General features: G+C 38.4%; 1 protein-coding gene across 4 annotated transcripts in view; it reads right to left on the bottom strand.

The window, feature by feature from the left end:
• Positions 1 to 957: 957 nt before the first annotated feature.
• MYBPC1 (myosin binding protein C1) overlaps positions 958 to 25,503 on the bottom strand; it is an 87,908-nt gene continuing 63,362 nt past the window's right edge. For 2 of the 4 annotated variants that reach the window (XM_032844278.1, XM_032844281.1), the window contains 12 exons: positions 25,070 to 25,258; positions 23,843 to 23,977; positions 19,490 to 19,657; positions 15,572 to 15,660; positions 14,087 to 14,282; positions 11,755 to 11,894; positions 8,750 to 8,909; positions 7,644 to 7,780; positions 5,818 to 6,004; positions 4,014 to 4,081; positions 2,558 to 2,600; positions 958 to 1,232 (listed from right to left, as the gene is read on the bottom strand). In XM_032844278.1, coding sequence (XP_032700169.1) covers positions 2,595 to 2,600; positions 4,014 to 4,081; positions 5,818 to 6,004; positions 7,644 to 7,780; positions 8,750 to 8,909; positions 11,755 to 11,894; positions 14,087 to 14,282; positions 15,572 to 15,660; positions 19,490 to 19,657; positions 23,843 to 23,977; positions 25,070 to 25,258 — 1,475 coding nt within the window. In that variant the 3' untranslated portion in view covers positions 958 to 1,232; positions 2,558 to 2,594. The remainder of the gene's footprint in view (positions 1,233 to 2,557; positions 2,601 to 4,013; positions 4,082 to 5,817; positions 6,005 to 7,643; positions 7,781 to 8,749; positions 8,910 to 11,754; positions 11,895 to 14,086; positions 14,283 to 15,571; positions 15,661 to 19,489; positions 19,658 to 23,842; positions 23,978 to 25,069; positions 25,259 to 25,503) is intronic. The other 2 variants (XM_032844279.1, XM_032844280.1) reach the window with 2 other exon arrangements.

The following is a 25,503-nucleotide window of genomic DNA, read 5'->3' as shown; positions in this document are numbered from 1 at the left end:
GGTCAGAAAGAGTGACAGGAAGACACCAAGATGATGATGAGCTCCTATAGATGTGTCTCAACTTCCATATTTTGATGGTCTCCATCAGTTGGAAAGGATGCCATTAACAAACTCTAAATCTGTAATTTCTCTGTAGTCTGCAGTAGCTCTCTGTCACCATAACTAGCTGTTTAGCAGGAGCCCTGATGCACTCAGCCAGGAGGCCCCACCAGAAACCAATGAAGGTCAGGCCCAAATTGGGTAGCTCCCCAGTTTCCACTCTTTTGTCCCGAGTTCTGTCTGAGCACACAACCCCAGACACATAAATGAGCATTCTGTCACTTCATCATAAGCACTTCAAATTTATTGTACCATTTATTGAATACATTTTCCCTTCCATTGAGAAAACTCACCTGAAAGACTTTATGAAGTCTTGCAGTGAATTCAAATGGGAAAGAGGGTACAGATCCACTGGTGTTAAGCAGGATTGTGTGAAATAAACAGCCCTGTTTTGCTTAGAAAAATCTCCTAGATCAAGAAAAGAGTGGGTTTTCAAGAGAAAGATGGGTTTTCAGAATCTGACTGTGCTGTATTGTACGATATATGTGTGTGAGTTTTTAAAAAATATATTATTTATTTATTTATTTGAGAGTGAGAGAGAGAGAGAGAGAATAAGAGAGAGGAAGCACGAAAGCGGGGAGGGTCAGAGGGAGAAGGAGACTCCCCACTGAGCAGGGAGCCCAACATGGGGCTCCATCCCAGAATTCCAGGATCATGACCTGAGTTGAAGGCAGTCGCTTAACCAACTGAGCCACCCAGGCACCCCATACAATGGGTTTTTATTCTGTAAAAAATAAAGCATTTACAGCCTACAATTTTAAACTAAAATGACTGCTTTTGCTAATTGTATAGCTTGCTTTTTTTGGTAAAGTACAGTGACCAAGCACAGACAATAATGACCAAAAATCTGACTTCAAATGAAATTTTGTATGCAATTTTTAATTAAGCAATCCGTGCAAACATTTTTTTTTCTTCAATATCAGGAGGAAAGAAAACGACCACACTTGAGTGCCTGGTAGAAAAACAGAAAATGCTTTCTCATTGCAACCAGATTTCAAAGCAGTGGTGTGTAGGGAGGCAGGGCCCATGCCCTTAGTATTCCTCGGGATTGCTTGATTGCAAGTCTCGCAGATATGAATCAATTATGTTAGGAGGCACACCTTGCAAGAGGAGCCTGCAGAAGGAAAGGCCACCTAGAGAGGACAGAGAGGAAAAGGCAAAGTCAAAACCGTCTACTTGAAAGATTACTCAAATACTACTTCCTGACTAGCTGCCTAGAAATGTGACTAATTATGTTCCAGTTAGTTACAAAGATTCATTCAGCCCCTACTTGGAAATCTTCTGGGTTTAGTACATTTAAAATTTAAAGCACTTGGCAACTAGAAGCAAGTTCCCAGCAGACCCACAGCAGTTTTTTGTTCCCTGCTATTATTCAATCTTAGTTGAAATTCCTGACTGGTTGGAAAGTATCTATTGTTCTTGGAGAGGTTTTAGGATTCTTCTACAGATGATTTAAGCCTTCTGACTGAATGGCAGATAAATGCAAGCCATGTTATGAATCAGTGGAAAGATCTGTTTCCTGTTTGTTAATGTACTTTTTTTTCTTTTTTTAAGATTTTATTTATTTATTTTAGAGCATGGGCAGTGGAGGGGGCAGAGGGAGAAGGAGAGAATCTCAAGCAGACTCTGCACTGAGTGTGGAGTTGGATGTGGGGATGTATCTCATGACCCTGAGCTCATGACCTGAGCAGAAATCAAGAGTCAGATGCCCTTGTTAATATTTTTTTTTAGTTAAGTACAAAGAATTCCTATTCAAGCACACTGGATAAGAAAAAAGGGACCACTCTTCTAACTTTGGCTATTTATATCCTGTCAAAAGTGCAAAAACTGGGAAGATTTTGTTAAAAAGAGTAAAATCCATCCAATACCTTCTGAAGATGAAACACCTACTAATATTTCAAACTTACCTTCTAGGTTTCTAAATTACATTAAAAAAAAAATATCCCTCGCAAGAGAACCCATGAAACCATAAAAATTCTTGGTCCTTTAAGGAAGTGCTTTACTACTTACTAATAAATTCACGTCCAGGCAAAAACAGCATGCCATTTGAACATTCTTAAAACTTACTTAATGCAAATTTGGAAAAGTCATTCTCCTTTTTTTTTTTTTTTAAATTCAAATCACATATTGATAGAAATGATGCCACTTATGTACATGTCCATTCCTTGATGCAAAGCGTTCAGAATGCTTGGGTATCATTTTCATTTACATTAAATACTTTAATTCATGCTCTACTGCATTCAGCAACTTGCTCCATGTCAACAGGAGATTGTTGTGATGAATAAGTACTAGCTGTTAATTTCAAGATACTTAAATACAAATTAAAACTACAAAGTTAGAGATTTTAAAAAGTCTATTTTCATTGGATTACATAATGAAAATCATGCCATACTCCACAGGCTTTGTATGGCTTATGATAGTCATAAGCTTCATATGCCAAAACCATATGAAAGCTTACCTTAGATGGTAATATACATTCAAAAATCCTTACTGTGCTACGACTAAGGGAAAGAGAGAGAAAGAGAGAGAGAGAGAAGTTGTAAGCATTAATAAAGTTCTAAAAACAAAGTTGAGTGCTTGTTGGATGAAATTATAGTCACAATTATGATGAGGTGATTTCATTAATCCTTAGTCATGTGAAAGATGGAGGAAAATAGAAGCACGTGGAATGAAGGGCAGGGATCCAGCCACTTCAAAAGGATCATTAATATGTAAAACATTTATTAATATGCACAACCACTTTGCCTGAACAGGTGACAAAGCCAATCTGATTGTACAGTGAATATTTATGCTAAGAGCTTCCAAACCATTAGCTTAAAAAAAAAAAACCTACAACATATATATATTGTGTTTTTCAACAAAAGAAAAACAGAGACAATAGACAAAGCATTAGTGCACATATATATATGTTGAAATTCTACAAGGCAAAATTATCAAGTAGGTATATTACACTAGTGTATCTGTAATATTGTATTCTGAACTGATTATATATGATCTAAATAAACACAAGGCTTAAACAAACTTAGACTAGAAAGTGACTCTATGTTTAATCTACTAAACCTTAAAGAAAGAGCCCTAATTCTGTCATCTTTTGTAAGCTGACGTTATCTCTAGGAATTGTAAACTCAGGCATCTAATGATTTACATCATTAGAGTTTACATCAGGTTGCTTACCCAGGCCCAAAAAACTTAACTCATTCTTCCAAATGGGGGTGTATTATACATAGAGGATAGGACTCATTTATTGCTTAATACACTTAGTAATAGGGCCTGGAATTTTTTTTCAAGTTCATAAATATATGAAATAATTTTGATCCTATGAAAATATCCAAAGTGCCCAACAGATGATGGGTCACAGACACTCTACTGGTAAGTTTTTCATTGGAAGTCTAAACTATGAAAGTTTCTAAATATTGGATCCAAAGATTTCCAAATATTCTTAATTGTGTCCTCTCTCCAACAAAAATGTCCAGAACACTTTTCTACCACTTAACAATTTAAAAACGTTAGCCTTCTGAATTTTAACATGAATCCAAGAAAACTATAATGGAAACTATCTTAAAGGAAGATCATATTTCTCTACATTCAAAAAATGAAAATATTAAAGAACTGTCACTGAGTCCCAAGTTTTAATCATCTGATATCTACCATGAGGTCATCTTCAAATGCAGCTTTCTGGCTTTATTTATGGAGATGTGTGGTATGGTACTTAGTTTCCTGACAAAACACAGTACCTACATTAATTAATATCCTTGAATAATTTGGCCTTCCTGTTCATGGCATAAACACCGTATGCCATGAGCTGCTAAGAAATACAATGAAAAGCAAATAAGAAAGTCAAGCTTTACATGCAAAGTGCGATTTCATGTAAGAGGAATGGAACAGAAAGTAGAAATATCCAGTGGGATATGAACTTTTAAAACCTGTTGTTGCCCCTCCAGGAAGACTGGTTGTCCAGGGGTATTTACTCCTTGATATATCACTGTAGAATTAGAATATTTGTACCAGTATTTATTTATTCTCAGTTGACATTCTTACCTTTTTTTTTTTTTTCTCAGCTTAACTTGATTCAAATCACCTATTATCAGATAACAATCTGATGATCAACAATCTTGGCTTTACTCTTAGGACCAAAAGTGTTGACCAACACAGCACAGTTGATATTTTATTATGAACTTACATACAAGATACATTACTTGTATTATTAAATGCAATCCCTATACAACTTACTATACAATTACTATAAAGGATATATCATCCATATGTACAATATTATTTGTTACTATGGAGGACTCCAAATGGTGAACCATTTGTGAAATAATCATTTTATATCAATAGCAACATGTGTTTATTTTCAAAGCATGCAGACCTGGTACTGGGTTTTTGTTGTTGTTGTTCTTTATTAAATATTGAGACGTAAGTACCAACAATACCTTGAAAATAATAAGGCTAGGAGTTGAGAAACCAGATATATCTGCAACTGTTAACTGCATTTAGAGCTAGTAAACAGCTAAAATAATATTTAAACTTGTAAACACTATCTCAATAGTCACATTTGACATTTTCTAAGAATATTACTGTTTTATATTTGAGAGAAAAAATAAAAAAATTTCCTCTTGTTCAGTCATGAATCTACCATACTGTATTACTTGAGGATGGACAGAAATCAGAGCAGAAAGAAAACAGTTTTTTTAAGTTATAAAAATTTTTTTTTCAACAAATATCTTTATTGTACTTATACTAGACTTAGGACTAAAACCTCTTTCTTACATTAGTATCTTAAGTACTTACTATTTTTTCTAAATAGATATTTACAAAGTTATCTTTCTGATTTTTGGATCATAATTTCATTACAGAGAGGTATAAAAAATAAAGATTTTAGTTATCATAAAATAATAAAATATAAACAATAAAATAAGACAAGAAAATATAACAAGAAAAAGAGAAAAGACATTTGGATCATGTCACCCATTATCTCATAACAGTGATTCTGACATCTGTAGGAGTTCTCATGGTATCCCCAAATAGGTTTTGATTGTCAAGAAAAAACTTCAGTATAAAAATTAAACTCAATTACTATAAAAACTAACTAAGATGACAAGTTATTCTGAGACTTTTCTACCACATAAATCCTTACATGTTTTCTTGGTTTACATAAGTTGCAAAACTTCTAAAAACTAGTATAAATGTAATGCATACCTATAAATGGAAATTCTCTAATGAGATTTTAAAGGCAACAGATTATAATATGGATATGCTATATTCTATATGTGCAATAGTAAACACTAAATTAGCAAACTTACCCATATATATATTAAAGGTTTCACAAAATAGTAAACTAATTAAAAATAGTACAAATTCCTTAATTGCAGTTTCTTCAGATGGGTTTTTACACTAGACTTTTTTTCTAATATAGATTATATCACCAAAGTCATATCTCACTAACTTTATTCACTCCCACTGTACCATACACATACTACCATTCCACTGAAATTAATATTCCTTTAGTTAATAAGAACTACAAGAGATGAAAATAAGTCTACTCAAATAAATCAGAGTGAGTGCAGTATGGAATAATGTCTTCTCTCCCAGAATTCTCTTTCCTCTTCCCCTGTCACCCCTAGACATTTTAGCAAACAATTTGGATTTTGCAGTAAGGGCAATAATCAAATCATTTCCTTTCATTTTAGTCTATACATGAGATCTTCGATGTCATACCTTTCACCTCCAATTTGCATTCGATCTCCACAGTCCCAAGGTCATTGACTGCTTTGCAGCAGTAAGTGCCTCCATCATAGGGGCTGGGCTTGCGAATCTCCAGAGTACAGACCCCTTGGTTGCTGAACATCCTGTACCTTGGGTCATCCACGATAGCAACTTTGTTTTTCATCCAGGTTATTTTGGGCTGAAGATTGAAGTAAGTAAATAGGTCAGAACATACCAGTACCTACTGTAATAAGAAACCATTAAAACAGGGGACCAGATTTTAAAGAGTAGCTTAGAAAGAAAGTACTTCTAAGAAGAATCCACATCTGTTTGAGCATTGTTTCTCTCAAATGAAATTCTACTTAGTGCTTGGCAAGAAGATAAATGAGCAGTTCTGAAGAAGCAAGCCAGACTTGTTCAGAGGACAGCTCTGGGGCTTTCTTCCCAAATGCTTCTTCAGAAGCATTCCAATTTGATCCACAGGTCCCTGAAGTCAGCTCGTCCTGGAGAATGTATATTGCTGGGCATTTTTCAGAGAATCCTCATAGGGTATCCTAACCATCTGCTTTTCTTCACTTCCTTTTCCTGACATCCTTTTCTAATTCTTTATGTGTTGCTTATGCCTCCCCACCATTTTATCTCTCCTCAAACACCTCTACTCATCATCCAGTGGAATGGGTCCACTTCAGATAACGCAAGATCAGTAAGGACCAGTCAGTCACCCAGGAAGACGACTCTATTCTCCTTGGCCTCTGAATTATATTTGATACCCTTGACCCTCCTTCTCCCTTCCCATATTGTCTTCTCCTCCCTTTGGTAAATGTGTATTCTCCATGTTCTCTCTTCCACCTTTTATATGATTTTGCCTTGTTCAGACCCTAGAGACTTCATTCTCTGTCTCCTTCATACTATCACCTTCCTCCTTTCAAATAGGATCATTCACTGAGGATTACACCTTGGACTTTGCCTTTTCACTCACTACTGTCTTTCCTCAGTGATATCCTTTCTAGAGCTTCAGCTCCAAGAGTTGGGAGGCTTCCAAATCAAGAGTCACAGTCCTGGCCTTTCTCCTAAGCTCTGGTGAACCGCTCTTCTCCCTCCTGGTCATTCCCATTTGGTTATATCCATGTTACTTCCAACTAAACATGAATTCAGGATCTTCCTCTCATCTTCAGTCTACCTTCTTCCTTGACTTCTCTGTTCCTGCTCATGGTATAATGCAGGGAAAATGCCACTTTGCAATTTTTACAAATTCTAGGGCACTTTTCCCACAGTGCCACCTAGGAATAGATACCTCTATGAGCAGCATTCATTACTTCATTTTTTTTTTTTTTTCAAATACCAGTAAGAAACCTTAAAACCTTTCTGAATCTCTTCAATCAGATGTGATTTCTTCTTTCTGGGTGCTCTGTATCCTTATCCCAGCACATTTTAAATTCTGCCTTGCATTATAATATCATCATTATTTGCTTTAATCTGTTTCAGAGAATTTGATGAATTAACATTACCAACTAATTTTTCAGGAAAAATGATACTACTTTCATCTCCTTACCTCTCAGTTCTTTTAAGAATAAGTGTTTTTGTTTTTTCTTAGTAGGTATCCTTTAGTTAGTTAAGAAATATAAACAGGTTTTATTACTATATTTAAATGATGGGCCTAATTAGCCACCAACACCATAATGCTGTACCTTCTTCCTATCCCAGAGAATGACACAATAACACTTGAAAAGTCAGTTTATATTATTACCCACAATAATACTGTGTCTAATATAAAAAAAGGGAATTGGGGACTATTTCTTAAATTTCACTAATGTGATTTAAAAAAAAAAAGAAGGTACCTTAGGATTTCCTCTCACACTGCAGTTTAGGGTAGCATTGTAACCAGCCACAGCATAGGTGTTAACCAAAGGCTGAGTAAACATGGGTGCCTCTGTGAAATCGAAATCTTCATACACTGGATTTTTGTAGATTTTACCTTAGAAACAAGCATGAGAAATATACAAATTGGCCTGAGAATATATTATTCTTGGCATACTTTACTCATGGTTAAAATTCCCCTGAGCTTAAAAAAAAAAAACATGTAAAAACATGGGTGACTATCATACTACATTCATTCTGAAGGGTACAAAGAGACAGTCAATCCCACCTGGGACAGAAAGCCAGTGTGGTCCTCTGAGACTGAAAGAAATATTGAGAAGAATATGGTGTCTGAGTATTTTGATCAACAGTGTGCTTTAATGTGAACGCAATGAGCAAGGGCTTTAAGGAGAGTGGCTAATTTGAAATCAAATTCCTATGTCTATGACTTGAGCCATTTCTAGGCCCACAGCCCAGAAATTAGAATGAATTAAGCTTGCATTTTTTTAAAAAAATGGAATATTAAAATTTTAAATATTTTACTGATAAAATGAACACTTTGCTTGAATATTTTTACCGTAATTTAAAAATGTGTGCTTATCAGTTTCTGAATTCCCATTTGTCACATCTCTTCTTCCAGGCCTTTCCATCTAGTCATGGAAAACTGAGGTTTCCAGATGTCTCGTTGTGATATGGTGATTTATAATAAGAAGTAGATATTTGGTCTTCTGGCCACGTTTCTGGCACAGAGCTCCTAAAATCCTTAGAATTTCCTAAGTGAGGGGAGTTGTAAAGGGGTCTTTTTTACATTAATGAGGTGACCTTTGGACCCAAGGATGGGGATTGGTTGCCAGAGAAACCCAGCCCTGTGATTAGTGGGTTCAAACTCTCAGCCCCATCCCCAGAATTCCAGGGGCAGGAGAGGGGCTGGAGCTTGTGTTTAATCACAAAGACCAGTGATTTAATCAACCATGCCTATGTAGTGAAGCCTCTCTTAAAAAAAAAAAAAAAAAGAGAAATGCTTCTCACTCCCACAAATTGAAATTGAGTCCAGAACCCCCTTTCAACCAGTCCACTGCTAACTCACCATCCTTGGCAATCATAGCGCTCTCTTTAGTCATTGTTGCGTCCTCACTGAGGCCACACATATTTTCAGCAAAGACCCGGAAATAATATTCATTTCCTATGACCAGTTCAGTAATGGTGGCATTGGTTCGGTGATAATGCTCAATGACAGTGAACCATTCCTATGGGGAAAAAAAGTTTGAGAAAAATCATCTAAAAATACACAACTATTCCCACTGTTGATTAGAATAAATAACAGGGATGTTTCACTAACTAAAAGAAAAATAGCACTGATTTTTATATTGAAAGTAATAATAACATACATTTAATCTGTTTATACTTTACAACAGACTTATACTTGACTATGCATAATTTAATCTTCATTTACATATTAGATGCATATATCATAGATGTCAACTCCTACCTTTATATTTCCTTCATAAGTACATAGTGTCTGTCACCTATCTCTTGCATAACGAAGTCTAATTATATGATTTTGTAAGGTTTTTTTTTTTTTTTTTTTTAATTTGAGAGAGAGGGAGCATGAGAGGGGGAAGGGCAGAGGGAGAAGCAGACTCCCTGCTAAGCAGGGAGCCTGATGCTGGACTCAGTCCCAGGACTCCAGCACCATGACCTGAGCCGAAGGTAGTCGCTTAGCCAACTAAGCCACACAGGTGCCCCTAATTATAGAATTTTAATTTAAACTTACCTATTCTGAGGAAGAGATGATATTAAATCACTAGAGAAAAATTAATATCACCCAATAAATTTGCCTTCCAGCTCTTTGCTCAGATATTACCTCCTTCTTAATTGTTTACCCTCCCACCACTCTAGGCTATCACCTTAACCTGGCTAGGCTTTTTTCTTTTTTTTAATAGATATTGTTACTTTTTTTTTTTTTTTTTTTTGACAGAGAGAGAGATCACAAGTAGGCAGAAAGGCAGCCAGAGAGAGAGGAGGAGGAAGCAGGCTCCCCGCTGAGCAGAGAGCCCGATGCGGGCCTCGATCCCAGGACCCTGGGACCATGACCGGAGCCGAAGGCAGAGGCTTTAACCCACTGAGCCACCTAGGCGCCCTAGAAATTGCTACTTTAAATTACATTATATATTTACTATTTTACTTGTTTACTCCCTACCTCCTTCACTGAAATGGACACACCATGAAGGTAAAAAAAGACTTTTCACTCCTGTATCTCCAGGGCCTATTAGAATACCTGGCACATAATAGGTACTGTGCAAAAAATAATGGTTTATTGGATACTTGAATAAATGAATGAGAACCCACACAAGTAATTTTCTTTTCATTTTCTCATCATCCTGAGAAACATAGTGATCTCAAAGTTTATCTTGCAACCAGTAAAGAACCACATTGCAGCATGTATGTTCAGTATCACTAATTGAGAAAATATATTTTATGACAAAAAGTTCATAAAGGAAAAGGATTTTTCTCAGAATTTTTAGGGGCCATCATTATTTCTGTATTTTTGGATATTTTTAAGACACCAGACAAATTTAGTTATGCCCTCCTTTATTCCCAAAGCACTTTATTCCAACATTTGGTGTATTATTCTATCATTTGGTACTGTGATGTCTTTCTTCTTGCCTAGATTGTGAGTGATCTTTTCTTTTTTTTTTTCCCAACCCAGCAGCTAGAACAGTGCTCAACACATAGTAAATAAACGAGTAAATTAACATGTTGGCACACACAATGAAAACAATGTTTATGAAGTGATGAATGACAATAGGAATTTAAGTGAAGAATAGCACCTGTAGCCACAGTGAGACAATGGTGTGGTGATCTCCTGGGACTTACACTGGGCAGAAGGAGCATTGTTTGGCCTATAGGTCTGTCCCTGCTGAAATGCAACAGACACACAGGAGTGCAGGGGTTAGGGATCAGCCTCTGTTGCCGGGTACAACTCAGTTACATGAAGCACTGGGATAGTCCTGGTTCATCTGGAGTTGACTGAATATCTAAGAAGACAAACATTGAGCAAGTATGCTGGGGGTGGAAAAGTGGGGGGAGGGCGGTGCTTGAAGGACCCTCTATAAGAACCATGGTACCCCTGGATTCACTGCCAGTATCTGGGCCAAGGTCCAAACAAGAGGCAAGGTCCAAACAAGGGCCAAACAAAACCTTCTCCTTTTTATAACTTAGGTCATAAAATTACAATATGATGTGACTTCATAACTGAAGTTCTTCCTGAGATCTACTGGTGTAGATGCCGAACGACTTCCTATCAATATCATTAAGTATGATATTTTACTCTTCCTGTGAGAATGAAAAATGGCTCTATGCCATTGTGTGCCCAAACAGTCATTTATTCATTCATTCACTAACAGGTAGGGCAGTAGTGTAGGGTGTAGTGGATGGATTCGGATGCAGGAAAACCTAGACTTTAACATTTAAAATCTGGTGATCTCAAGCAAGTCATTTATCCTTTCTGAGCCTCAGCTTCCTCAGCGATAAAATATAGGTAATACTAACTCATACTCTGACTGGGTTGCTTCTGGAACACACTAAGCTCCTTCCCTCTTCAGGACCTTTACACACACTGTTCCCTTTAGAATCCCTCTTTTCTAACTGATGTCTTTCTGTCCATGTTACGCAACATTTATCTTATAAGGAGAAAGAGTTGCACCGATTAAATTTGAGTTAGAATCCAGAGTGAGTAAATATTTGGTGAACAAATGAATTAAGTTTCATTAAGCATTGTGCCAGCTGCTTTATATTGTTTTAGCCCCACGATAACCAAGCAAAGTTAAGTATTCATGTCGCTATTATATAGATGAAGAAAATGGAGATCAAAGAAGTTAAGTGACTGTCCATGTACATGTGTTCTTAAGTGGCAATACTGGGATTCAAATCCAATTCTCTGTGACTCCTAAGGCTTTATCCTTTCCATGAGGCCACATTGTTTACCCATGCCCCCCACACATTCCTCACCACAGAGGACCTCATGCCCCACCTTTACCTCTGATAAAATGTGATTCTGCTGCTGCTGAACCAGAGAAAGCCAGACCTTACCATGCTCTTCTTGTCAGCCTTCTGGATTGTGTACCCTGTGATGGCTGCATTTCCATCATCCTTTGGTGGTGTCCATGATAGAGCAACATTCTCTCCCCAGACATCCTCAATCTTCACCATCTGAGGTGGACCTGGACGGTCTATAAGATGAATTCATGGCATCACTGTAAGATCACTTTCCCTCTCAACTTCTGCAGTGGGTCCCTCCTTAACAGCACTTTTGCTTTCTGCTGACAACTGAGGTCCAGAAGCAGATGCTCCTCCTTCTGACATAGTATCAGAATGTCAATGGTAGCCTAACACTATGTCCCAATGCCTGCGTCATCATCATTCACCTCACTTCATGTCATCATGTAGGCATTTTATCATCTCACATCATCATCAGAAAAAGGGTAAGTATAGTACAATGAGATATTTTGTGAGAGAGACCACATTAACTTTTATTACAGTATATGGTTATACTTGATCTGTTTTATTGCTAGTTATTGTTGTAAATCTCTTACTGTGCCTAATTTATAAATTGAACTTTATCACAGGTATGGGTGTATAAGACAAAGTATAGCATATATAGGATTTGGTACTACCTGTGGTTTTAGACATCTGGGAACATGTCTCCATCGCTGAGGTACTCCAACACTGTACCTCATTACAGGAGGATATTTGAAATATCCATCCTTCCCTGCATTTCTACCCACATTTCCTTCATCATTCTTTTTTTTTTTTAAAGGTTTTATTTATTCATTTGACAGACAGAGATCACAAGTTGGCAGAGAGTCAGGCAGAAAGAGAGAGTGGAGGAAGCTGGCTTCCCGCTGAGCAGAGAGCCCGATGTGGGGCTCGATCCCAGAAACCTGGGATCATGACCTGAGCTGAAGGCAGAGGCTTTAACCCACTGAGCCACCCAGGTGCCCCTCCCTTCATTATTCTTAAACATCAGAGTAATGGAATGCACTCCAGCTAAGCTTCTCTGAAAACTCTTGACTTTCATCTTTATGGAAAGAAATGGATTTTGAAAAGAAAATTTAAATGAAACTTCAAACTTCATTAGTCATCCCTCCAAGGACAGGCTACTGGCAATGAAGCACAAGGCTACCCTGCCTAATGGGAAATGTGAGCTAACTTGGGACTCCAAATCCTAACAGCCCATTTGGGCCAAGCATCTCTGGTTTTTGGTGAGAAGTTCAGAGGCCACAGCCTGTGAGTGGGTTCCTCTGTTATACCCAAAAGATACCTTTAACGGGCATGAGGAAAACTTGTTTTATCTCTCTGCCAACATAAATTTGGAACTAGTAAAATAACTAGAATGATAATCATTATTTGTTGAGCACTTTGAGGGTGCAAGCAATGGCCCAAGCACTATAACTACCTGATAAAGTAACTACATGGCAAAGCAGAAAAGAAAATTTCTTTTGTATGTTTCAGAGGGCATCACTATTCCAGACCCTCCTACGCGGGCTCCCATTACAATGGAGCCCGGCCAGATCCAAGGGCACAAGATAGCCTCAACACTCTTCTCAACTTAACAAAAATCAAGAAAGTTTAGCTAGTAGGAAGAGAGTACTTAATTTAAAGGGCATGAACTTTTATCCAATCTGCCACAGGAAGTTGCTCCTTTGGTGAGAAAACCCCTAGTTTCATCAAATCTGCTGAAATATGATAATAAAAATGACTGGAAACAAGTCTTCTATAGCACTGCTCTTAAATGTATTTCTTGACATGGCAAAAATTATAGCAAGTGAGAAGAGTCCATCTGTTAGACTTCCTCCTTCTATTCCCTTAGACATCTATTCCCTTAACTCTAGACAGAAGAACTACACTTATTTATTATTTGGACAAGTGAGTGAGTATCTAGCCTTACAGGATCAACCAATTTAGTGTTTAACTATTTATCTTCCTTACACTTAATAAAAACTTTTCATTCTCCATTAAAACTTTATTATTAGCAAATTTTAGGTGTAGTAGGAAACATATAAATTGTATCTAGAATCTACTATAGTCATAAAAAAATGCAAGAATTCAAAACAGAAAATATTTTGTCACCAAGGAGTTGAGAAACAGAATAAGAGAGAAGTGGATTATAAAGCAGTACACATGTTTTGTACTAAAAAGTATGTGCCTTAATTTTCTTTAACATGTATGCCCCCAGTCTCCAATGATTAGCATTTTCAGTCAGTAAGAAATTATTTTGAAATACCACCATTACTAATTTATCTGTATTTTCTAATTCTAGAAAAAGAATTTAACAAAAATTCTTACTCTTGCCTTAATGACAAGGACAATTAGACCAAATACTGCTTCAACAAAACATTCTAGTTCTTTCTTTCAAACCTACCAACAATCTGTATATCGATTGATGCAGTTTCCATGTATTTTTCCACTTTGACTTGCAGATCATATTTCCCAGAGTGGCTCCTCTCTGCTTTTCTGATAAATATGATTGTATCAGTCTCAGAGTTACGAATGTTTATTTGATTCTTATCAATTTCTGCACCATCCTTCTTCCAAGTTAATTCTGGTCTTGGTTTTCCCTAAAAAGACAGAAAAAGTAGAGGGGGAGGGAAATCAGATGGTCTCAAGACTTTTTTTCAGCGTTACAAAAAATGACAGTTGCTTACCCCATTCAAGGCAAAGTTGGAGACTGTCTGGTGGTCAGCAACTGTGGCAGAAAGTGATACCCACATTGCCTGTTGTCTGCATTCTTTGTGCAAGGCACTAAACTAGGTACATGATGTTTAATATTTCCTTTAATCTTCATAGCAAGATCATAAGTATCATTATCCTCACTTTTTGGATAAAGGACTTGCATCTTCCTTGGCTTTCCTTCTGATTTCACACACTGCATGTAGAAGGTAACTGCCTCTTCAATAAGGGAGGCCCAAATGGCTCTCCTTTAGCTTGTTTGTCATGGGATCCTGGGTTTGAAGGAGCTTTGTGTGTATTCAAATGTGTGCAGAAACCTAAATTCTAATTCAAGAGCCATGCTTTCTGAGATAAGAGCCACAAGCTACACATGGCTATTTAAACTAAAACTAATTAAAATTAAGGAAAATGAAAAATTAACCTTCCCAGTTGCACTAGTTTCAAGTACTGCATTTCAAGTGCTCAATGGTCATATTTGGTTGGTGGCCACCACATTGGACATTGATGCTACAAAACATTTCCATCATTGTAGAAAATTCTATTGCTGGCTAGAGGCATAAAAAGAGTCCAACAGGTAATGGGGTGGTGGTGCAGTGTGTGTGTGTGTGTGTGTGTGTGTGTGTGTACCAGACCAAAATTATTATTGTAGGTGAGGTCTGGTTAATCTTGTAAACAACAGATTCTTTTGCTGGAGCAATGATTTAACAATGTTTGTATTTTTCAGTTAGTGGCCTCAAGATTTCAACATTCAGTTATCTCTCTTCCTTTGGCTTGATTATGGGAAGTAAGTACATGTTGTTTTTCCTGAATGTTACACCAAGAGCTTCACTTAAAATGAAGATAAGTTTTATTACAGATGTGCAGGGCCAGAATCTTTAAGCTTTTCTTATTTGGGCATCCCCTTGTTATTTCCTCTCTGCCCAACTATAGTCCCTAGCTTCAGACCAGTCCAACCTAGGTATCATTCATCTCATGGAGAAGGAGTATCTATCAGTTTAATAGTTTTCTCAACAAGCATGGGATTGTTTACTCATTCCCCATATCTCTTGCATTATTTATCTACTTTCCCTCTGAAGAAATCCTGAATCATGATGAGTTTAAGTGCTAGAGTAACTGTTTCTACTTCTTAAACACCCCAGCACTGAAAAAAAGAAAATAAATGACCCTGAATTATTACCTGGAAAGGTATAACCAGATTGACAGCTTCACCAACTCTGCGGATATAAGTCTGCTTCAGGTGCCTTGGAATGCGAATCTTTGGAGGCTCTGAGTGAAAGTGGAATAGTATAATTTTGTGATCAGTAGGGTACACGGGAAATAGCCTTACAGAAGCACACTGGCATGATACTCACTGGGATATCCTTGTGCTGATGTCTCTACAGGAAAATCTCAGATGTGCCATTACCAAATAATGTACGGTAACTTTGGTTCTAAACATTTTTTTTCAATCAGAGATGTTTGCACAGTTTGACTCAACAGAATTTATCCTTGACCTCCTTGACTTTATGGTAACTTCCCATTTTTACAGTCATTAGAAGTCTAAAGCAACGTTATAGGAAAACAGCAAATTTTCTCTTAGGACCTTTGATATATTTTTCATAGGTTCTAATGGCAAGCATATTCTCCAGTGAACATTCCACAAAAGATCTATAGGCACCACATTAGCTGGTAGGACTGCTCATTTTTTCTCACCAGAAAAAAAAAAATACAAAACAAAAGAGTTTAAGCACATAGCACTTGTTATTTGGGTAATTCTGTTGCAAGTGGATACTAACTCTCTCCCTGTGTGGCTATAAGATACACAATTGGTGGCTCTAGCCCACTATGTACTGATGTTCATTAATTAACCACCATAAAGTACTGGGACATGTTGTTGCAAACCCATCAGAAGCAGGGAGTCAAAAGCCTGTAGACTCCCAAGGATGAAGCAGTTCTCATCATTTGAAGGCTTAGTATGTGACAGACACTGGACAAAATACTTTTCATGAGGGGACTAATTTCAAATTCAAGGACATCTTGTAGGATAGGTACTGTTTTACTTCATGATAAAGAAACAGGAGGGCCCCTGGGTGGCTCAGTTGATTAAGTGGCTGCCTTCAGCTCAGGTCATGATCCTGGAGTCCCAGGATTGAGTCCTGCATCAGCCTCCCAGCTCCACGGTGAGTCTGCTTCTCCCTCTGACCTTCACCCCTCTCGTGCTCTCTCTCACTCTCTCTCTCAAATAAATAAATAAAATAAAATAAAAAAAGGAAACAGGAGTATAAGAGGTTAGGTAACTTGCCCTTGGTGACACAGCCAGGATTAGAAGCTGGAGTTAGCCTTAAGAGCCCATGCTCAGGAGTGTGGACTTTGGAGTCCGAGATCTGGGTTTGAGTCTTAGATCTAATATATAGGAGTTCTGGTTTCAGACTTTTCTTCGATAAAATCAGCATGATGAATGCATCTAATTTGTATGATTCTTGTGAGGATTAAATAAGGTTATCCATGTAAAGCATTTCGCATAATAGTTGAGAATAATAAGTGCTCAATAAACTTGAGGAGATGATGATGATCATGATGGTGACAATGATGATGACTACTAAATGTTGGGGCTGGAAGAAAACCTGGAGATCTCCTAGCTCCCTAACTTTACAAATGAGGAAAAAGAAACTCAGCCAGATTCTGCAGTAAACTAAACAATCATCATAATAAAAGCTAACACATATGGAGAGCTTATTATGTGACTAGCATTCTGTTAAGCAGCAACATGGATTCATGTATTTAATCCTCAGAGCCTCTTGATGGGTCAGGTGCTATTATTATCCCCAATTTGCAGATGAAGAAATTAAGGCTCAGGAATATCAAGTCTCTTGCCTGAGGTCACACGGATAACACACGATGGAAACAGGATTCAACTTACAAAGGCTGTCTCTAGAATCTACTAAGAAAATGTGCACGCTTCATGTTTTCTTTCACGCACCCATCCATCCATTCACCCAACCATCCACCCAAACATCTATCCCATAACTCACTTCTAAAAGGTTTCAGGCAGCCACAATATGAGTCTGTGGCAGAACATGGTCTAGAACCCAGATACCCAGGCCTCCGTCCAGTGTTCTTTCCCCTGAAGCGGCAACTCTCAGACATGTTGTCCCAGTATTCTATCATACTCTTAAACATTATCAAGGATAGCTCTCAAAAAAGCAATTTCTCAGCTTTTGTTTATGTGTGCCATATATATCAGCACTTATCCTATTAGAAATTAAAACAGGATATTTGAAATATTTAGTTATTCATTTAAAAGTAAAACATAAATAACATTTTAATGGCATTAGTTTCTATTTAAGCAAGTCTGCTTAATGTCTGACTTAATAGAGGAGATCTGCAATCTCCAACTTGTTCCTGCCTTTAATTTGCCTTCAATATGTTCCCTAAGTTGAAGTCATTTAGTGAAGAATATCTGGCTTCACACAGACTGGAGAAATATTCTAATAAGCTTTTTAGACAATTTTGGATATTCCTTTTTGGCTCTAAACTAAAACATGATAAATTGTAATTTCTTTTTTTTTTTTAAGTTTTATTTATTTATTTGACAGAGATCACAAATAGGCAGAGAGGCAGGCAGCAGCGGGGGGCGTGGGTAGCAGGCTCCCCGCTGAGCAGAGAACCCGATGCAGGGCTCGATCTCAGGACCCTGAGATCATGACCTGAGCTGAAGGCAGAGGCTTTAACCCACTGAGCCACCCAGGCGCCCCGATAAATTGTAATTTCTTAAAGGTGAGGGACAATGTGGAATCTAAAACTATTTCAATTAAATTTTCACACTCTGTTACATTAAAAACCATTGGTCTAGCTTACATTTTTAATATACATTGTACTGATGCATGTTTTTACATGTATTTGTCATTTGGGAAATATTGCTTCACCAAATTATGTAGATCTTCCAGATGCTGACACATTCCATTATTCAATATCAAAAAATTACATCCATTAATATCACTGCCTATTTAATGAGAACAGTTATAAGTGTTGAGAGCAGTTAAGTCTATGGGGGTGGATATAAGTTTTCCAAAATTCTAATTTTTCACTGAAACACTGACAACAAATACTGTAAGTTGTTTGATTTGAAGTGATAGGCTCATTGCTTTCATTTTCTACAAAATGCCTGCCAAATAGCCAGTCATTTTTTCAAGTAAAAATAGAATTTTCTGAGAAAGGTCACTAGCTCAGCTTCTTACTCAGTCGCACAGTGCTATTCTAGAGACAACCATTGCACTGCAATATGCAGTGTAAGGCCTCTGTACATCTTTTGCATTTCATTGCTACATAAACATAGGAAAAATGTGTCCTTGAGGACCAAGGCTTAATAAATTAATAATTTTTATGCTTCATCAAGTACATGCCAAGGTGGGCCACCTGGGTGGCTCAGTCAGTTAAACATCTGCCTTCGGCTCAGGTCATGATCCTGGGGTCCTGGGATTGAGTCCCACCTTGTTCTCTCTCCCTCTACCCCTGCCCCTGCTCATGCTATCTCTCTCGCTCTCTCCGTCTCTCAAATAAATAAATAAATAAATAAATAAAATCTTAAAAAAAAACATGCCAAGGCAAAGCTGGCTTTTTAACTTTAACTACGAGTTCAAGGTGGTGAGGAAGACAGAAATAACTAGCAGAGCTTGGTGGCACTGACTGGGTCTGTGCTGACCCACCACTTGTGCACTACCAGTGCAGATGTCAAACACTGAAAAGGGCAACTAATATGTTCATTTCATTATGAAGATGGTTTTGGCCTTGCAGACCCGTTGGAGCCATGTTGTTGCTATCTGTTTGCCCTGCTTCATTCATGCTCCCTCTCTTTAGCGGAAATTGGCAGCTCAGCCAGAGTTGGCTCACGGAATCTGGTAAGGTTAACTAACTGGCCCTTGTACCGAGTTGCAAACCCTGACCTCCATACTGGTGGAAAGGAGATGTTTCGTTCATTCCTAACTTCCAGAGGGGCACTGACTATATATCAAAGGAGTGATAGCAAAATAGAAAGATTTGAGAGAAAAGGGGATTAGAACATAAAACCAAATGATGTTGGAAATGGAGACAAAATTCTAAAAATCTTGCCACCTACCTACGATTTCCTTCACCAGAATGGGCTGGGAGTAGTACTTGGGCTCGCTGGCGCCTGCGGCGTTCACAGCCTTCACACGCACAAAGATCTTTGCATCTGTAGGCAGACCTGTGATGGTGAACTTGGTCTTGTCAATCAAATCTGTGTTTGCAACTATCCAATCTTCAGCTAAAACCCACAAAAAGAGAAAGAAAACAAGGAGAAATGGTATTTAGTGAAAGAAATCACCCTAACTGGTACAGTCGGTTCCAAACTAGCATTTGACTCATAATTAAATCAGTTGGAGGAAATACGATTCTGGTCTTGAGTCATACTACATGGGTGAGCATTTTTCATATTTAAATGAAAAATGGTCTCGAATGGCTAATGTAAATGACAGGAAGAAGGATAATCAGATTCTGCTATTTCTGAAAAACCTCTTATTCAAGATACCATGATACTAGAGTATCCTGAATTCTTGGGGACAGTTACTGTGATTCAGGAAATTAAAGTGATACTGGAGTATCCTGAATCACAGTAACTGTCCCCAAGAATTTTGTAGCAGTTCTATTCCAATTCGGTTTTATAAGGATTGACATAATCATGACATTTAGCCACCTATACATGTTAAACTTTGGAAAAGGAAAATGCTATTCTTATGAATGAGAGACACAGACCGTTATGGTCACATAATTTCTCTGTTTCATCTTAGCTGGTTTTTTATTATGAGGCACTGATATGGGCCCAGGGAGTCTGATCATGCTCCCATTTATGAAGACAAGAAGCTAATATCCATGGTAAAAAGGAAACACAGCTTGGGTAGGAGCCAAGACCTCTTAAGGAATTGGCATTCTTCTTTTTACCTTGATCAAAAATGTTGATATTTTTAAAAGGTTTTGGTAAGCTTTGTCTATAACATCAAGAGAGGGGTTTGCAAATATTTCAACTTCTAAAAGTTTGTATGCATTATGCCCTCAGTGGGGGGGAAGGGGGAGAAAGCTTGTATTCCACATTATTAATTCACTGCCCACCCACTCTCTCGATCTCTAGGGGCTTTTTTGTGTGTGGGTGGTAGGTGTACTTCATGCTTGGTCAGGGAACATTCCCAGAAACGTTTATCATAAGTAAAAAAGTTTGAAAGCTTTCATAGAATACTTTACCTGGTAGATCATATGCAGCCTCCCCATTTTCATCAGACTGTTTTGCTGATGTACCTTTGAGAATCCGTCATTAAAATTAATTAAAGACACCCACTTTCACACCAGAAGAATATCGTATCAGTAGTCAGCATTCTCTGTTAGTAAAGTATGCAAAGTATGCAAAGATATTTGTCTTCAGAGCAGTGACGAAGAGACCAAACACATTAGGGAGGGGGGAGTTCCTCAGGAGAGCCACAGCCTGCTCTGTTCAGACTGCGGTTTTCGTCCTGAGGCACCTGCCACGGAGAAGAGGAGGAGAAAAGAGGCTGGGCACTTCCAGCTGTGGGAACAAGAGGTAGAGGAACAAAGCAAGACCCTGAAGAGAAAAGAGGAGCAGGTCTTGGACTCCACAGAGGAGCAGCACACAGTGGAACAGTCTATCCTTTGACCTGTTCCTGCTCCCTCAGCCTGGGAGGGTCCTCCCAGGTACCCAGGGAACATAGTGCTCCCACCATGGGGTTCAGTCATCACAGGCTGGGAGTGAGGGCACTTATGATAAAGCCAGCCCTGTCTTCCCAGCAGCTCTGGAGGCAGCCCCCCTGTTGCCATGGCAACGAGTTCTGCAGTCAAGAAAACAAATTGAGTCTGCCTGGGTCCCTGAGTTTCACATGGGGTGGAGGGAATGTCGCTGGCTCCTAGACTGGTCGTGAGTACACCCTACAGGTTTGGGATGATGCCTTTCTAGTTTCTCAGGAGAGGAGCAGGGGATTGGAAGCCCACGGAACCTTCTCCTCCCTCTGATTCCATCCCTTCTGGGAGTATCAGGGAGAAGGAATAGGGAGACAGAATATCCTGGTGGCTGCAAGGGCATATGGATTGATAAAAATTTAAAAATTTTAATAGGACATCAAAAAAGAGATACGTCTTTAAGCCAGTGGTCAGATTGGGAGCTACTGTGCTGGTATTTTCGTAGTGAAGAGACAGTTGATGAGAAAGTGAAAATAGGAGACAGAAAATGTGCTCGAAAGAGTAAAGACCTAGTAAAGGAGAAATTTCAAGAGAAAACAGGACGAGACAAGATCAGAGGGGAACAAAAAATAGCCCATCCCTTCACATCTGAACCACTTTTATTGAGGAAAATGAGAGAAAGAAAATGGTGTTGGAGGGATGGGGAAGGAATACGAAAGTTACTTGATACACGAGGAGAATTTTTAAGAAAGAAAAGAAAGAGCTAGTGTGAAGGAAGACAACAAAGAAGAGTAATGTGCTGCAGGCATTAAAAAAACAAAAAACCAAAACCCCAAAAACAAGAGAAAGGCAGACTCAAAACCAACACACGATCTTATAAAAGAACGAATTTTCTTACAGAATAAAACCTGACATATCTAAAAGCATTAAACACTACAGAAAATTAGTCTGGAGGACAACAGCCATTAAAAAGAATGAAGAATAAGGCAGCCACATAAAGAAAGAAAAGACTGCAAGAAGAAAGATATACACATTACAAAAGAACTTCCATAGAAAGCTAATTCCAAAATGTTATGTGGCAAAATAGATACATAATAATGACTGTGTACATATATATATGTATAAATGCATATACATATATATCTACACAGACCACACACAAAATTATGTAAAATACACTTCGTTGTATTTTATCTAAGGTGGGTAACATCAAAATGACAGCCATCTATCATTTTGCTGTATCTTCTTACTTTTTAAACCTATCAGAAAGAAAAGAGTAAAGAATTTGCTCTGTTTCATACGTACACAAATGTTCGTGCTCAGCAGCCACATCACATGTAAGATTGGGAGATTTTGCTGCTGGGGTGATATAAACAACAGAGTGGATTACTCAGGATTTTTTTGAAATGGGGGGGAGGAGGGATGGAATGGGAATAAAACTTATTTTGAAGCACTCAAGAATATACCTGTTGCATTAGTGACACTACCCCACTCCCACACAGGGATACCTGGGAACTTTCTCATAATGTCCCCACTAGTTTTGGTTAGTGGCTTTCTAAGCCCCGGAGAAATCAAGCAGAGTGTACTGGGAGCCAAGCAAATGAAAATGGAACTGTTCCCCGAATGCCTTGCCCCTCCCCCACCCCCCTTCTTGTTCCCTCTCAACCACAACAGACACCAATGGTGGTCATTTCAAGGGATGTCCCGATCCAGGAGCCTGGGATTTCCTTTTCAGCAGTTGTTTCTTCATACGAAGTTTCTTTTCCATAGAGGTTTTCCTCCTGGAAAGGTGCTTTATGTTCACATTCCTGATTTCTCAAATGTACTCTGTAGTTTCTCTCCTTCATGTAAGATCCATGTTAAAGTTTGGGATCCAAAGAGTTTCCTCAGAGGTTGTCTTGGCCTATCATTTATGGAGATAGGAACACGCTTCCCAGGTGGACTGTTTACCTACCTCCCATCATCTAGAGTGGAACCTGAGTTCAAACTGGGGCAGGTTTATTCGCCAATTTTCAAATCATGTCAAGCAGGAAATCAAAAAACACAAGATGCTTTCAGTGAACTTCACATCATTTTTGGTTTTAGGTACACTCTGGCCCATATTTTCTTGTGTCATTCCTCTTTTTCTATCAACATTTTGGGGGGAGTGCTGTTTCTCTTCTCCTCTTAAATTTAAGTGATTAAATTTCCCATACAGAGACAAGTTCTGTCACATATCAAATCTATTGAATACACTCTCTGGGGTTTAATGCTGCTTCCTCTAAGCACTGAAAGATATCCTTAATTCTTCTTCTTCTTTTTTTTTTTCTTTAGGAAGGTAGGGGATGATCACCAACTAGCCAAATATAATCTCTCTTTATTACCCAGAAATAGGCAACACTTTTGATAGCTGATCTCTGCTTAGTATAGGGTTTACAATTCTAACTTGCTTCATCCTAACTAGACTTTTATTTTGCTTGGTACAATTTTAACCCTCAAATTCAAGAAGTGGAAATCCCTGAAGTTTTGTCAGACTCCCTTACTCCCACATCCTAGACCTATCACGTTGTCTGATCTGGTAGACTAACTAGGATACTTTTGAGATCTCCATTTGTTAGCATCGAGTACCAAAGAAGGGCTAAGTTTTTATCCACGTTAGAAGGATGACCTGTACCTGTTGTCATTTTCTGTGGAAGGAGATTTCCCAAGAATGAACAACAAAAGAAAGGGGAGGAGTGTATCTCACCCATTGATGATGGTATTCATTTTAACTACCAGTTGTACTTACTTCCTTCAAAGCAATACTCTAGCACATAGCCATCTAAACCCGCCGCACCAATCTGGTCTGGGGGCCGCCACCTCATCGTGACAGTATTGTCAGTTACAGAGTCAACGGTCAGAAGGGTAGGAGGGCTGGTTACAGCTTCAGAGATTAAAAAAGAGAGAGAGAGAGAAACAGAAGACATTAACTATGGTGTTACAGCATAAGCTGTAACAAAATGAACTAGGATACAAATAAGTACGTACACAGAAGGCCCATCCATGTCTTAATAAAATTCAGTGAAGACTCCTCAAGCCTATACTGTGTGGAAGGCAAAGATTCGCCAGGCATAGAAATTTTTAGAAATGCTGCCACACTTTCCCTCTAGTTTGGATTGGCGAGGAGGCTGGGAGGCCCAAGGAAGTTGAAAAAAGTCAAATGAGATCTAATAATCCAGAGTAAATTTCTCAGAACCTTCTAACTTTAAAGTGCAAACTCTTGCACTAAATCTCCTTCCCATTGAAAGAAGGACTTCACTACCATAAAAGAGTGCGGACATCTTCTCTTGGTTTATTTGTCTTTAAAGAACTGACTTTGGGGTGCCTGGGTGTCTCAGTGGATTAAGCCTCTGCTTTCGGCTCGGGTCATGGTCTCAGGGTCCTGGGATCGAGCCCCGCATCGAGCTCTCTGCTCAGCAGGGGGTCTGCTTCCTCCTTTTTCTCTACCTGCTGCTCTGCCTACTTGTCATCTGTCTCTCCCTGTCAAATAAATGAATAAAGTCTTAAAAAATAAAAAATAAAAAATAAAGAACCGACTTTGTTGGATCAATAGATAACATTTAAAGTGTGATCGTAAAGCAAAGAGACTAGTTTTCAAGTGTGCTTTGTTGAAGTGGTCTCTGTTTTAGTTACAATGCTTACACCTAGGTGCTGGGTTATACCTTCAGGACACATGGCGAGTGGTCCTGTGTCATTGGGCTCAGATAAGTGCCTGAAGAGGAAAGCAGCCTCCAGAGCCACCTACGGCTCTCACTGGAATCCTGGTAATAAATTCCAGGGTCTGCATTATGAAGACATTCAACTCTACCAAAGCTGTTTTTCAGTTTCTTAGAAAATTGTCCCTAACTACCTCCAACCTTCTGCTCACCCACCACTCTAAGAAGCTTCCAGGTGTGCTCCATTTAGAGGTTGGAAGGGAGCAGTCACAAGCCAGGGCAGTGATCTGCATGAAAGAGGCGCATCTGTCTTGACTCACCCAAAGGAACAAAAGGCTTGGAGGGCATACTGGGCTTGGAGATGCCAATGGCATTGACCGCAAAGATGCGGACTTCATAGGCCACACCTTCAATCATCTTCTTGGGCTCAAAAGTTGTTTCTTTGCAGAGATCAAAATTTAGCCTCATCCATCTGGAGCTTTGTTTCTTCTTCCTCTCAATAAAATATCCTGCAAGGGACACAAAGTGGAAATTGAGGTTTTTCCATGGTCTCCAAAATTAAACTTTGTCAGGTGTTAGAATTCTTAAAATTTCTCATATTCTCAGCACTTAAGTGAAGTAGTCAGGTGTGCATATATTTTGTTGTTTGAGAGAGATTATAGGGAATATAAACATTAATGTTATAGGACCTGGATAAAAAGAATATAATATTAAAATATTAAAAATAATACAATAAAATTATATAAGAAGAGAA

The sequence above is a fragment of the Lontra canadensis genome, unplaced genomic scaffold (assembly GCF_010015895.1).
Source record: "Lontra canadensis isolate GAN:19392208 unplaced genomic scaffold, GSC_riverotter_1.0 scaffold150, whole genome shotgun sequence".
NCBI classification, from domain to species: domain Eukaryota; kingdom Metazoa; phylum Chordata; class Mammalia; order Carnivora; family Mustelidae; genus Lontra; species Lontra canadensis.
Note: the sequence above shows the minus strand (reverse complement) of the source record. Positions and strands in the feature narration are given on the sequence as shown.